The sequence below is a fragment of the Peromyscus californicus genome, unplaced genomic scaffold (genome assembly GCF_007827085.1).
Source record: "Peromyscus californicus insignis strain IS unplaced genomic scaffold, ASM782708v3 Scaffold_4__1_contigs__length_199733344, whole genome shotgun sequence".
NCBI classification, from domain to species: domain Eukaryota; kingdom Metazoa; phylum Chordata; class Mammalia; order Rodentia; family Cricetidae; genus Peromyscus; species Peromyscus californicus.
The window spans coordinates 29373083-29386944 of record NW_026294562.1 but is presented as its reverse complement, the minus strand read 5'-3'; the positions used below and the strand labels follow the sequence as shown (position 1 = coordinate 29386944).

General features: G+C 38.4%; 1 protein-coding gene across 1 annotated transcript in view; it reads left to right on the top strand.

Moving 5' to 3' along the window:
- Positions 1 to 13862, top strand: part of Pten (phosphatase and tensin homolog) — a 70224-nt gene that overhangs the window by 16045 nt on the left and 40317 nt on the right. The window contains exon 3 of the mRNA XM_052714206.1: positions 1628 to 1712. Coding sequence (XP_052570166.1) covers positions 1628 to 1712 — 85 coding nt within the window. The remainder of the gene's footprint in view (positions 1 to 1627; positions 1713 to 13862) is intronic.

Here is a 13862-nt window from a genome sequence, read left to right as displayed (position 1 = left end):
ATATTTGTGATATTTAAATGATAATAATTTTATTTTGGAACTTTTCGAATTCTTTTTTGGTTGAGGTGAATTTATGTGTTCTTACAGTGACAAAATTTGTTTCTGGCACAGAAAATGTTATTAAAGTATATATGTCTATACGTGCACTTAAGAAATTAGGAACCTTAAGGCTGTAACTTGACTTGCTGAAGATGGCTAGGTCATGTCCTGAAAATTTTTAATTTGTCTCATTTACTCTTGCATGATGTCATTTAGCCATCTCTGTTATTCCTATAAGTTAACATTTTCACCTAAAGGCTTTGTGAGTTGGTGTTAAAGATACTTGGCCATCACAGATGTTGCTCTGCCCTTGTAGTGTATATGGCTACAGCCTTCTCAGTGACTTGGAGATTGATGGCTGAGTTACATGTGGAGGCAAAGAGATCCAGAATATGTAGCCAAGATCTTTAGTGACTGTTAAAGGAGGCAGCTTGGCTTAGTTGACGTGAAAAGTCTGATAGGTAATCATGAGATGAGAGAGGATGGGTGGAACATCAGAGTGAGAACAGGAATGATGGGCAAGATTCATTGAGATGGGGATTTTCAGTTAGTTGGAAAGAAATTCTTCCTGAGTATAGAGGTTTGTTTTTATGTTAACTGCTGTGTAACAGAGTTGAGACTAATGGGCATGCTAAGTACTGATTAATTGATTAGAAGAAAGTAACCAGACTTAAACCTCAATTGCGTAGTATGACCTCACAAGTGGCAGGGGCTAGAGGTCTTCGAGGTTATCTCTTCCAGCTCAGTCATTGTGTAGAATAGTCCAAGGATGGTGAGTGACTTGTTCAGGTTATACAGCTCGAGGGACAGTTGGGACAGCCAGCTCTCTATCTTCCTGAGTCTGTATTTACTTCTTATTGCTCTAGTCATTGTTAACCAGGAGAAATGAGAAGTTGTACTGTTACTTACGTCTTTTCAGGCTGCTTCAGGTTCTTGTTTTTGAGTTCACCCTGACACATTAGCTGTGTATGATTTACAAAATATGGGGGTTTCATTTTCCTTATATTTCTTAACACTGTAAATATGGAGATGACCTTTTGTCTTAAGCTCTTATTTACTTAATGTTTTGGTTTTTGTTGTTGTTGTTTGTTGAGACAGGGTTTCTTTGTGTAGCCCTGGATGTCCTAGAACTCGCTCTGTAGACCAGGCTGGCCTCAAACTCAGATCCGCCTGCCTCTACCTTCCAAATGCTGGGATTAAAAGCCTCTGGCTCCTTACTTACTTACTTACTGTTTTGTATGTTTGAGACAGTGTCTCACTGTATTTGGTTCATCTGAAATTTTTTCCATGTCCAAGGATAGCCTCCAATTTGAAAGCTTTTTGAGTCCTGGGATTATAGGCTTGTATTATACTCAGCTTTAGGCTTATTTTCAAGGTATTAAATAGAGAATTTTTAACAGTATTTTGTTGTAAAAATTGATTTGAAAATCTTTTTTAGAGTGATGTGTTTATCAGTATTTCTTATTACACATAGTAGGTTGCAGACAAATACATTTGACAACCTTTTATAATTATAGCTAATGTTTTAAAATGCATGAATATTTGTATAGTTGCATATTTTAGGTATTTCCTTAACTTAAATACTCAGATATTTATCCAAATATTATTGCTATGGGATTTCCTGCAGAAAGACTTGAAGGTGTATACAGGAACAATATTGATGATGTAGTAAGGTAAGAACTCTTGATTTTCTATTTCATATGTTAATAAACCATTTGATGTGTCTTGTTTAGAAAATATTCCTAAAATACAGAACAGTATGTACATTATGATGTAGACTTTGTTATGATAGTACTCTGAAAGTTTTTTAGCCTAACGTATCTGATAGCTCTCAGTAGGTTGCAATTCACTGGATAAGAACTGACTTCATATATAATCATGTGTTTACATGATACGATTTTTTGTATTTGATAAGATACCTCTGACCAGGTTAGTGCCTGGCTTCTATTACAGTACAGGTTTTTTTATTGTACGTTTGGGTTCGGCCTTGAGTAGGCTATTTAGTTATTCACACTGAGGTGTGGGTGACTGATAAGTTGTGTATGTTTATGGAAAACTTCATACAGTAGTGTTTGATACAGTGGTTCTAAAAGGGAATTGTTGGACATATGAAAGACCAAATTAAGAGTTTTATAATTAACATAATTTTCCAAGTGAAATTGTCATGTAATTCAAAAAAGTGTTTCTCAAGGCCCAGTTAAAAATACTTTATGACCTAAGAATATATGAAATTGCCTGTTGGGCAAATTAGTCTTAATATATTTCCTAATTTCAGAATTAAAATACATGTAAATGAACATTAAATTTTTAGTACAAACTACAGTGGTATTTTAATAATTCATTAATACTGGGTTTTGCTATATTTTCTATGCTGGTTTTGAAGTACTTGAATGGAATTAAAAGTTAAAATTCTGGATTATTTCCTTTGTACTCATAATATCTTTCCTGGGACTTTTAACTACTTCATGATTATCTGGATTTAAATAGGTGGGAAAGCACTTTGTAACTTAAAAAGTAGTATGCAGCTGTAGAATGTCTTTATAATGGTGTATTAATATATGATTTTATACCTTTGTATGAGTTAGCTATCAGTTTTCCCAAGTGGTTAATTGTTACTAAGTTGTGCTCATTTAGATATTTATTATAGTATTATTTATGTTTTGCTCCAGCTGAAGTTTCACTATAAAATCTACCAAAACAAACCCCCAAACCCCTGTACCACTTTGTAGTTTCCATTGAACTTTAGGTTGTACTGTTAGAGGTACTGTTTAAAAAATTAAAAAATACGGCCGGGCGGTGGTGGCGCACGCCTTTAATCCCAGCACTCCGGGAGGCAGAGCCAGGCGGATCTCTGTGAGTTCGAGGCCAGCCTGGGCTACCAAGTGAGTTCCAGGAAAAGGCACAAAGCTACACAGAGAAACCCTGTCTCGAAAAACCAAAAAAAAAAAAAAAATTAAAAAATAGGGAAATGCATTTGCCTTCTCATAATTAGGTAGAACATCGTGGAAGGGTCAAGTGTTCATCTTCTTATTCTTTAAATAATAAAAACTCAGGAGTCAGATATCAGGGTAAGAACCTGAATGATCAGAGAAGCGTTGGAGAAATGACCAACGACCTCCTCTCTTTCTCTCTTTCTCTCTCTCGTTCCTCCATCCAAAAGGGCCAGAGACCCTCTCTCAGCCCCACCCTACTGCTTTCTGTGTCTGTCTGTCCTCAGTTCTCTGAAACCTCTGTGGTTAATTTTGGTCAGCTAGTAGCTAGCTCTGCCCTCTGATTCAGACAAATATTGTCAGTCTCGGGAGCGTCAGAATGCAATCAAAATATCACACCTCAGAAGGGTACTTCGTTCGTTCGAATGACAGGCCCTAGGAGCAGCAGCTTGGGAGTGGCGACCTAGAGAAGATGAAATAGGCCCTAGAAAAAGGAACAGAGGACAGTTTGGAATCTTGAGTTGCAGAATATGGTAGATGAGCAGTCTGGCCAGATATGGGTCACCAGATAATGTATTTTCTGCTTTGATGCAGAATTGTTTTATGCCCTGTGTGTAATGCCTCATAAGATGAGCTATTCACATCAATTTTATTTTCAACCAAGGACCAATTTAACCAAGCCAAATTAGTACTTCAGCTGAATCAAACAAGGGCACGAATTCTTAGAGTAGAGAGGAAATTTCCTGGCCATGTAAGGTTCTTCTGAGTAATCTGGCATGTTAATTTTATATTAGTTTCTGTTAAGTATAAATTATTGAGGGTGATTGATCATCTTTTAGGTTATTGTTAAATTCCAGTTTCTAGACCTTTACCACTGATTATTAGACCCTATACTATAATAACTCAACCAAGAATATGTTGTTTTGGGAAGGTAGTTTGGTCCTGAATCTTCTGGCTTCATAATTCTTATGCTTGCAAATTAAGAGATTTGCATGTTCATTTTGTAATTAGTAACCAAGACTGAAATGAATTCTGTCTAGCTTTATCTATCTAGTTTGTTTTATTTAGCCTTATGGACTTTGTCAGATGTTTTTCTTAAGAAGTTCTTATCTGGATTATTTAGCTAGTTGTTCGTTCTTTCTTTTCTTTCTTTTGTTCGTTCGTTCATTCGTTTTTTCAAGACAGGGTTTCTCTGTGTAGCTTTGGAGCCTGTCCTGGATCTCACTCTCTAGACCAGTCTGGCCTGGAACTCACAGAGATCCGCCTGCCTCTGCCTCCCGAGTGCTGGGATTAAAGGCGTGAGCCACCACCACCCGGCTAGCTAGTTGTTCTTTTAGCCAGCTGATTTTGCCACCTCTTATAATGTTTTTAGCATAGCAGCATGGAGAATTAGCTGTGTATAAAACTATGCTCCTCGATGGATTTTGTTGTTGTTTGTTTGTTTGTTTGTTTTATAAGATAAATGGTCAGTAAGGCATGGATAGCTTCTGTTTACCATCCCCCTGCCCTCTGTTATAGTAAAGGATGAATAGTGACTAGGAAGGAAGATAACACTTTTCCTACACGCTAAAATGACTACAAATAATTTTTTTCTGTATTTTTTTCTGGAGAGAGGGTCTCACCTAAGTAGCCTTGGCTAGCCTGGAAGTCCCTATGTAGACCAGTCTGGTTTTGAACTCACAGATATCTGCTTGCCTCTGCCTCTGAGTGCTGGGATTAAAGGTGTGCACCACCATGTCAGCCCTTGCAAATAACTCTTAACATGGCTTTATAATTGACCTCTCCAAAGAGTATCTGTGTTCAACATCTAGATGACTGCTTACTTGAGCTTGTTTACACTATATTGGTGATATTAGCAATAATCAGTAGGGATCTTTTCTGCTTTGAAGTTGATAACTCTCCGTAGAAATATTTTAATTTTCATATACCTTTTATATTAGTTACTGTTGGCATCTGTCACCAAATCACCTGGCGGAAACAGGTATTGGAAGAGAGTTTTAGTTTGCCTCATGGTTTGAGAGGCATTTCAGTCTGTCACAGTTGAAAGGCAGGGTGGAGGCACTCCATTCATCCATCCATGGCATCAGGAACTTACAGCAGCAGTTCATGGTGGAAGGACTGTGTGGCAGTCGACTCCTCATGGTAGTGGACAGCAAGCAGGGACTAGAGGACTCTTCAGATACCTGCCCCTAGTGACTGATTTCTGTCAGCCACATTTTACTTCCAAAAGGCTCCTTATGTGGGGGTTCAGATTCAAGCCATAACATCATTGCTCTTTTATTAATAAAACTTTCTTTCAGTTGAACTTTCTTCACTTTGTCTAATGGGGCTTCCAAAGGATATTTTAAATATTTTTCTTTTATCTAATTACATATTTTTCTTATTTCCCCCAAACAAGAAATACTGTATAAAACTTATTCTTTGTTATTGTACTATATCATTTCCTGGAGTAAAGTGAACTTAAATTGCAAATATCTTCATGCTTAAATTGTCCTGTAATTAAAGGTTTGTGATACATAGTGTTATATGATTGAGATTTCATATTTGAGAATTTGAGACAAATATTTAACTTTTCCATTTGAAATCAGGGATTAATATAAACAATGAAAATGGAGAAATGAACCAAGTTGGAGCTTTGCTTGCTTGCTTTCTCTCTCACTCTGTTTTTCAAGACAAGATTTCTCTGTCCTGGAGCTCGCTCTGTAGATCATGCTGGCCTCGAACTCAGAGAGATCCACTTGCCTCTGTCTCCCAAGTGCTGGTGTGCCACCACCGCCTAGCTGGAACTTTGTTTGCTTTCTTAATTGCAGATGATTTGATCACTCTAAGGAATTAACACTGATGGAGGACAGGTCAAGACTGCCTAAGGGAGGGAAATAAATAACATCTCCACTCCACTATAGTTTTTCTCTATTTTTTTTTTTTTTTCTTTTTTGGAGCTGAGGACCGAACCCAGGGCCTTGCACTTGCTAGACAAGTGTTCTACCACTGAGCTAAATCCCCAACTCCTATTCCTGTCTATTTCTTACACTAAGGTCATGCCCTGAGCTAGGGGTAGTACGAAACCACGCTTTGTTCTAATAGTTCATTACTTTTTGATTTGTGCATTTACATTGTCCCATAGGCCAAGATGAAAGTACCCTGTTTCTAAATCTAAGCAGTCTTTAACAGACTGGTGCATAGTGTACTGAAGGAGTGTTATCTTGTGAACTGTTGTGCCCCTAATGAATCAGGAAATGTGGCTGTAACAGAGGCAAACTGCCTTCTACACAGATTCTTCACAATGCCACCATGTGCACCTTTTCCCACCTTTTATGTTTCTTCCAAGTTTTCTTCTGTAATTTGTTAACTCTCATCTTCCTAGACATTATTTCATGGAGCTTAATTTAGGAAATGTTGAAAATGAAAAAATTAAGCATACAAATTTTTTTCTCCTTGTCTAAATCTGTGGCAATTTATTGTAAAGTTTATGGTAAGAACATTTTTATAATTTTGGTGTGTTTTAAGGTAGGATCATGCTATGTGACCCAGGCTGACTTATGTAGTTCAGACTGGTTTTGAACTCATGATTCTTACATTTCCATCTGTGGTGCTGGCATTACAAGTATGTCTACCAAGCCCAGTTTACTCATAGTTTTTAATAAGGAAACAATTAGAGCTCAGTCTTATGACATAATGATTTAGCAAAAGACTTACCTATACTGTCTTGTACTTGGCTTCCTTACCCATGTGTCACCTGTTATAGATTCAAGAGTCTATTCTTTCTTGGCTGCTAGCATATACATTTTCTCTCTGAAGAAACTTTGCAAATGTTCAATTCTTAATTATATGTACATTCCTCAGTCAAACTTAATTGTATGTTGATTTTCAATAAGTGAGAAGTATTTGTTATTCTAGCATCATTATTGACTGTCAATTCAAAATAAGACTTGGAAACAGATTATTCAGAGGCCAACTTCACAGTAATGAATAGGAAAAAATATGTTACTTCTGTTTTTCCATTTTCACGTTTCTTGTTCCTTCCCTGCCTCTTTCCCACTTAAAGTGAGTTCATAGAACAATCAGTCATTGTTTTTGAACTGTGTAATTTGAGCGACATTTAATATTTCCACAGTATAGCCAATGGTGATGCAGTTACTATGTATACCAAATTCTAGAACATTTTTGTCACTCCTGAAGAAAGCCCCATTCCCATTGGCTGCCTCTAACTTTTGCAGGCCATATTTCCTTGCTCATAGGGAGATTTAGTGATTTAGAAAATAAAAACATTATGGGCACAAATCTAGCTTTGCTATTTTAATAGTGGATATTATTTTCAATACATTATTTACTATTTATATGTATTAACTATTGTATTTCCAGTTTGCATATACCATCTTACTAAGTTTTAGAGTGAATCTAATCCACGATTAACTTTCATAAGTGATTTAAAAGAAATTGAAATCTTCAATTGCCACATCTTGGAAGTAGAAAGAGTCCATGTCTGTGAGATTCCAGAGTTGATTTTTTTTCTTTATTGCTTGTTATTGTATTTGAGACAGGATCTCATTATGTAGCTAAGGCCAGACTTGAACTCATGATCTTCTTGACTTCTCATCCCTAGTGCTGGGTGTATCATCTGCCCAGCAGAAGTTTAAGTTTTTTCTTTTTTTACTGGGAGTGGGGGCAGTTCTGGAGGTTGAACTCCAAGACATCACTAGGTGCTGGATCACTGTGCAGCGCTCAAGCTACTTTCCTTAATACCTGTTTTCCTGCGTGTCAGAGGACAAAATCTGGACTATATTTAAAATCAGGAAGCCTCATGCTGAAACTTGCATTTTTCACTTATTTTAAAAAGCTGGTAGAATTGTCAAAACTGAAGTCACATTCCTGTGTGATGGATCAGCTAGGGTTGTGTAATACCTGACCTTTGTCACTGAACACATTGTAAGGTGCCATTTCTCTTCTGCTAGCAGACTAATCACAAGGCATTAAAGACTGTAACTGTGATTCTGTATAAACTCAGTATTTTTGCTTTATTGGTACATGTACAGCAAGATTTTGGTACTCAATAAACTGAAAATGCACTATAAGGGACTGGAGAGATGGCTCAGAGGTTAAGAGACCTAGGTTTGGTTCCTAACACCCACACAAAAAGAAAGAGTACTTGTGTTCTCTCCAATTTTTCTAAAACACACAAGAGGATCAGCATAGAATTCTGATCTCCAGTCACCAGGAGTCAGGAAGAGCAAGCGTTTCTCTTTTCCTGCTTTCTAATATTCTGCCATGTAGAAGAAAATGCCTTAGTTGATGTCTGTTCATTTATATTTGTTCTTTGACTTGATGTCTAGTTAAAAAAGAACTAATCGAGCCCATTTGTGTCTGAACATACAGTTTATCTGAACATAGTGGGTCTTCTCTTGCCGAGCTGGGCGTGTGGGGGGAGTTTTATCTGAACATAGTAGGTCTTCTCTTGCCGAGCTGGGTGTGTGGGGGGGAGTTTTATCTGAACATAGTGGGTCTTCTCTTGCTGAGCTGGGTGTGTGGGGGGGAGTTTTATCTGAACATAGTGGGTCTTCTCTTGCTGAGCTGGGCGTGTGGGGGGAGTCTTAGCTCGTAGGTTTTACTGTGCTGGTCAAATCCTACTTTTTCTTGTCTCTCCACTATTGTGTTGTCGTGTTGTATATATCAAAGTGTGCAATTATTACTTTAGAACTATTTTTTATTTTCATTTTGTTATATTTGTTTGGTCTTAATGTAGTCTAGGCCTGCCTTGAATGTCTGATCCTCCTGCCTCTGCCTCTCAAGTTATGGGATTACAGAGGTAGACTGTGCCTCTCACTAGATGTCTAAATGCTTACAATTATTAAAATCTTCTTGATGTGTTGATTCTTTTATTATTTTTTATCTCATACTTTAAATCTAGTATATTTTCTGATACTACTCTCACTCTTGATTATCACATAGCATTTTTTTTTGCCCTCTTTCAATCTGTGCCTATACATTTAAAAATCGGTTTGTACTGTGTGTTGTGTGAATAGTATGTTATTGGATCATGTCTTTTGTATGCTTTCCGCCAGTCTTTGTCTTTTGATTGGAGGGTTTAACTTGTTTGCACGGATACAGGGAGAGTTAGTGTCCTACAATTTGCTATTTGTTTCTGATTTGCCTGACTGCTTTTTGTGTTCAGTTGATGTTTTATAATGAAATGTTTCAATTTCTTGGTGTTTTATTCTGGAGCTATTTTCCTTGTGGTTGTCGTAGGAATTTCATTTAACATCCTGAAGTTATAATACCAATTTACCTTGAGAAGTATTCAAGCCTTGGTTCCTGTATAGTTACACCCTTGCTTCCTGTTAGCTTTTTAAAAAAATCATAAAGTTGTGTCTTTTTAATACCATATAGCCATAATTTAATAATTGGATTTTTAAAATACCATGTCTAAAATCATGTGGAAAACAAAATGTGGAATTACAAGCTAAAGTTATACTACTGTTAGAGTTGATCTTTTTTGTTGTAATTGTCATTTCTCAGAGTTCTTTATTTTTTCCTGTAGCTTCAAGTTGCTGTAGTTCCCTTTATCTGAGGTTTCAGCTTAGGTGTGGTCAATAGTGGTTCAAAAATACTATTTGTCAAGCCAGGTGGTGGTGGTGGTGGTGGTGGTGGTGGTGGTGGTGGTGGTGCACGCCTCTAATCCCAGCACTCAGGAGGCAGAGGCAGGCGGATTTCTGTGAGTTCAAGGCCAGCCTGATCTACAGCACGATGATCCAGAACAGGCACCAAAACTACACAGAGAAACCTTGTCTCGAAAAACTGAAACAACAACAACAACAACAAAAAACACTATTTGCCTTTCCTCTTTTGAGAGAAGTACTGTATTTATATAAATTTCATTATGTTATAGCGTTAAAAATTGTTGTGTTTAAATATCACTGTTACTGTTTTTTGTGCCTGGTTTATTAAACTAGCATAGGTAAATATGTGTAGGAAAAGTGTATGTGTGTCCACAGTTTTAGGCAGCTACTGTGGGAGGAGGATGTAGTGTAATGTGTCCTCTAAAAAAGGGGAAGCTTTTGTGTGGTGAGATGTTATACCATTCCCTCTTGAAGGACTCCCTGTAGCGTTTCTTTGAAGGACTAGTCTGGTGGTAATAAGTTTCCTCAACTTTTGTTTCCCTGGGACTATTTCAGTAGTCCTCATTTTTAAAAAATAACTTCTTTTTATTTTATGTGCATTGGTGCTTTGCCTGCATGTATGTCTGTGTGAGGGTGTCAGGCATTTGTTAGCTGCTGTATGGGTGCTGGTCCTCTGGAAGAGCAGTCAGTGCTCTTAACCACTGAGCCGTCTCTCCAGCCCAGTAGTCCTCATTTTTGAAGGACAGTTTTGCTGGATATTTTTGGTTGATATTTTTGTCTTCTAGGACTTTAAATATTGTTGTATCATTGCTTCCTATTCCTCAAGATTTCTGAGGGAAAAAAAAAATCTGCTGATACTGAGGCTTCTTTGTTTGTAACAAGTTGCTTCTTTCATTCTGCAGGTTTTGTTTCTTTTTGTTTGTTTGTTTGTTTTTTTCAAGACAGGGTTTCTCTGTGTGGCTTTGGCTGACCTGGAACTCAGATCTGGAGACCAGGCTGGCTTCGAACTCAGATCCTCCTAACTCTGCTTCCCGAGTGCTGCCACTAAAGGTGTGTGCCGCCACTGTCCAGCTGACTGTGAGTTTTCGTAAAGACAGCCGTCTCACAGTACAGGCTGGCCTAAGCTCTCTAATATATGCAAGAATGTACTTGAACTTCTGAGCCTCCTGCTTCCACCTAGTTAGCGCTGGGATTTCAGGTGAGCACCACCATGAGAGGCTTGTGCAGAGCTGGGGACGGATCCCAGGGCTTTGTTAGGCAAACACTCTTATCAAATGAGGTACATCCTCAGTCTGTCTTTGTCGTTTGATGGTTTGAGCATCATTTGTCTGGTAAGTCTCTGAGTTTTTGTGACTTGTGGTTCATTGAGCCACAACTTCTTTATATTTATATCTTTCATCAGATTTGAGAAGTTTTTGATTATTACTTCTACAAATAAATCTCTTTCTGGAATCCTCAAGGTAAATAAGTTACCCCAGTTGATAGTGTCTATAGGTTGGTTAATATCTGCTTTTCTTCAGTAAGTTGATTTCAGTATTTTGATCATATTTGTCCTCCGACTTCCACTCCTTCCAGCTGCTCCCCAACCTCCCTACCTATATAACTTAGGTTGTGTTCTGCCCCACTCTCCCCAAATCAGGTCCAGTTAGTGTTGGACAGCTACTTCTACGTGTGTTGCCCATCCTGGAGTGTAGTTTACACCATTAAAGAAGTAACTTTCCCTCTCCTGGTAGTAAATACCGATAGCTCCTCAGCTCGGGGTGGGACTTTGCTCGTCTCTGGCATGCTGGACCTTTTTTTGGCTGAGCTTTCACAGGTCTGAGCGTGCTGTTAGAGTTGCTGTGAGCATCTGCCCTATTGTGCCTGGAGAACACACCTCTTACCTGCCTCTTACCGTCTTTCTGCCCCTCTTCTTCATAGATCCCTGAGCCTTTCGGGAGGGCTGTGATACAGAGTACTATTTAGGGCTGAACATTCTAAGTCTTACTCTTTGCATGCTGACCAGTTGTGGGTCTTTGTGTTAATTGCCATTTACAAGAAGCTTCTCTGATGAGGGTTGAGTGATATACTGATGTATCAGTATAGCAATAAGTCATTAGGAATCATTCTGTTGCTATGTCCACTTAGCAGAGTAGTAGTAGGTTTTCACCTAAGGTCTATAACCTTTTTATTCACAGGCTCTAGGCCTCATTTTGACAATGTTAGATATGGATTCCATCTTATTGAACAGACCTTAAATCTAATAAAAAAGTTGTTACTCCTATATTTGTGCTCAGATCTACTTTTGATTCTTTCTAATACATTTTATTTTTATTCTATTTACTGTATTTTTCAGCCATGGCTAGGATTACAAGTGTGTACTCCTATATTCTATTTAGAGTTTTGTTAAAAAATTTTCATATATTTTGATTATATTCTTTCCCCTCCAACTCTTTCCAGATCTTTCTCATCCCCCCCCCATCCACCCAACTTCATATTCTTTTTCTTTGTCCTTCTCAAAAAAGAAAAAATCAAAACAAACACCGGGCAGTGGTGGTACACACCTTTAATTCCAGCACTTGGGAGGCAGAGCAGGTGGATCTCTGTGAGTTCCAGGACAGCCTGGTCTGCATGATGAGTCCCAGGACACCAGAACTACACAGAGGAAACTGTGTTTTGAAAAACAAAAATCAAAGACAAAACAGCATAAAAAACATGGAGTCTGTTTTTTGTTGGCCAACTACACCTGGGCATGGGGGCAGACCTGGAATGTGGTTGGAGAAAACTGATTTTCTGTTTCCTAGTAGGTATCACTGCAAATAATTTCTTGGTTAGGGGCAGGACTTTGTGTCCACTTCATCTGGGATTTTGTTTGGTTTGAACTTGAGCAGGTATTGTGCATGCTGTGACAGTCTCTGTGAGTTTGTATGTGTATCACCCCTGTTGTATTTGGAAGACACTGTGTCCTTGGAATCATTTTTACCTATAGCTCTTACAGTCTGCCTTCCTCTTCTGTGCAGATCCCTGAACCTTGAGGAAAGGGTTTCAATAAAGACATCTCATTCAGTGCTCCAAAGTCTCTCAATCTGCAAACTGTCCAGTTGTAGGTCTCTGTGTTAATCTATTCCAAAAAGAAGCTCTGATGAGAGCTGAGTGATGCACTCATCTGTGAGTAGAGCAATGTGTTGTTAGGAATCATGTTATTTTTATATTCCTTCTACAGAATAATAGTAGGTTTTCCCCCAGACCCATAACATATATCTAGCCTCAAGTTCTTGGTCACTTTAGAAGGGGTAGACATGAGTTCCATCTTATGGAATGGGCCTTAAATAAATTTAATTTTAAAAAAGTGATTGGTTACTCCCATAACATTTGTGCCACTATTGGACCAGTATATATGCCTGCGTGCAGGCAGGTCTCTGTTGTAGGGAAGGGTTTGTAGCCGGGTTATATTGATGACTCCTTTTCTCCTCCAGTAGTGTGCAAAGTACCTTCCAGCACCATGAATTCTAGTCAATAGTGGTGACACTTCTGGTTGGCACCTGCTCAGTTTTTTTGTGTTCCATGACACAAGTAAGTATATCTCCAGCAATAGGCCCTTACTATCTGGTTGTGGAGGAAAACAATAGCCTTGGCAGTAGCCTTGATGTTGGTGTTCCAAGTGTGTGCTACTGTACCTTGTTCTCTATGTGGGTTTGGGGGCTCTAAACTTGGGTCTTCATGCCTTTGAGTAGTGTGCTTTATTGACTGAGGTGTCTTCCCAGCCCTGGATTTCTCATTTTTAAAAAATTTACATTCTTTGTGTGTTGGGTATGTGCTTGTGCCATGCCTCATGTGTAGAGGTCAGAGGTCAAATTAAAGTTCTTTCCTTCACCATGTGATTCCTGGAGATCAAACTCCTGATCTCCAGGCTTGGTGACAACCATCTTTACCTTCTGAGCCATCTTGTTTGTGTGTCCCCCCCCCCCCCCCCCCCCCCGTTTTTAAAAAACAAACAAACAAAAACAACCCAGAAACTGTCCTTTCCTTTCCTGCCTCGGCCCTCTGGATGTTGGGATTTCCACCACACTCAACTCTCCTTTCTTTCACTTTATTGATATTTCTGTTTAGCATTTCCCTGATATCAGCCATGTATTTGTTAGCTTTCTGAGAACCATTAAGGCAAAAAAAAATTTTCTGTCTAGTAAATTTGCTGTCAGGTTTTTTTGAGAGAAAAATTTTTTGACTAATTTTTCCCCCTTTGAGAGATGCATACTTCCTATTTTTGGGGTGCACGTGTGTCTTTGTCTTGGTCTTGTAA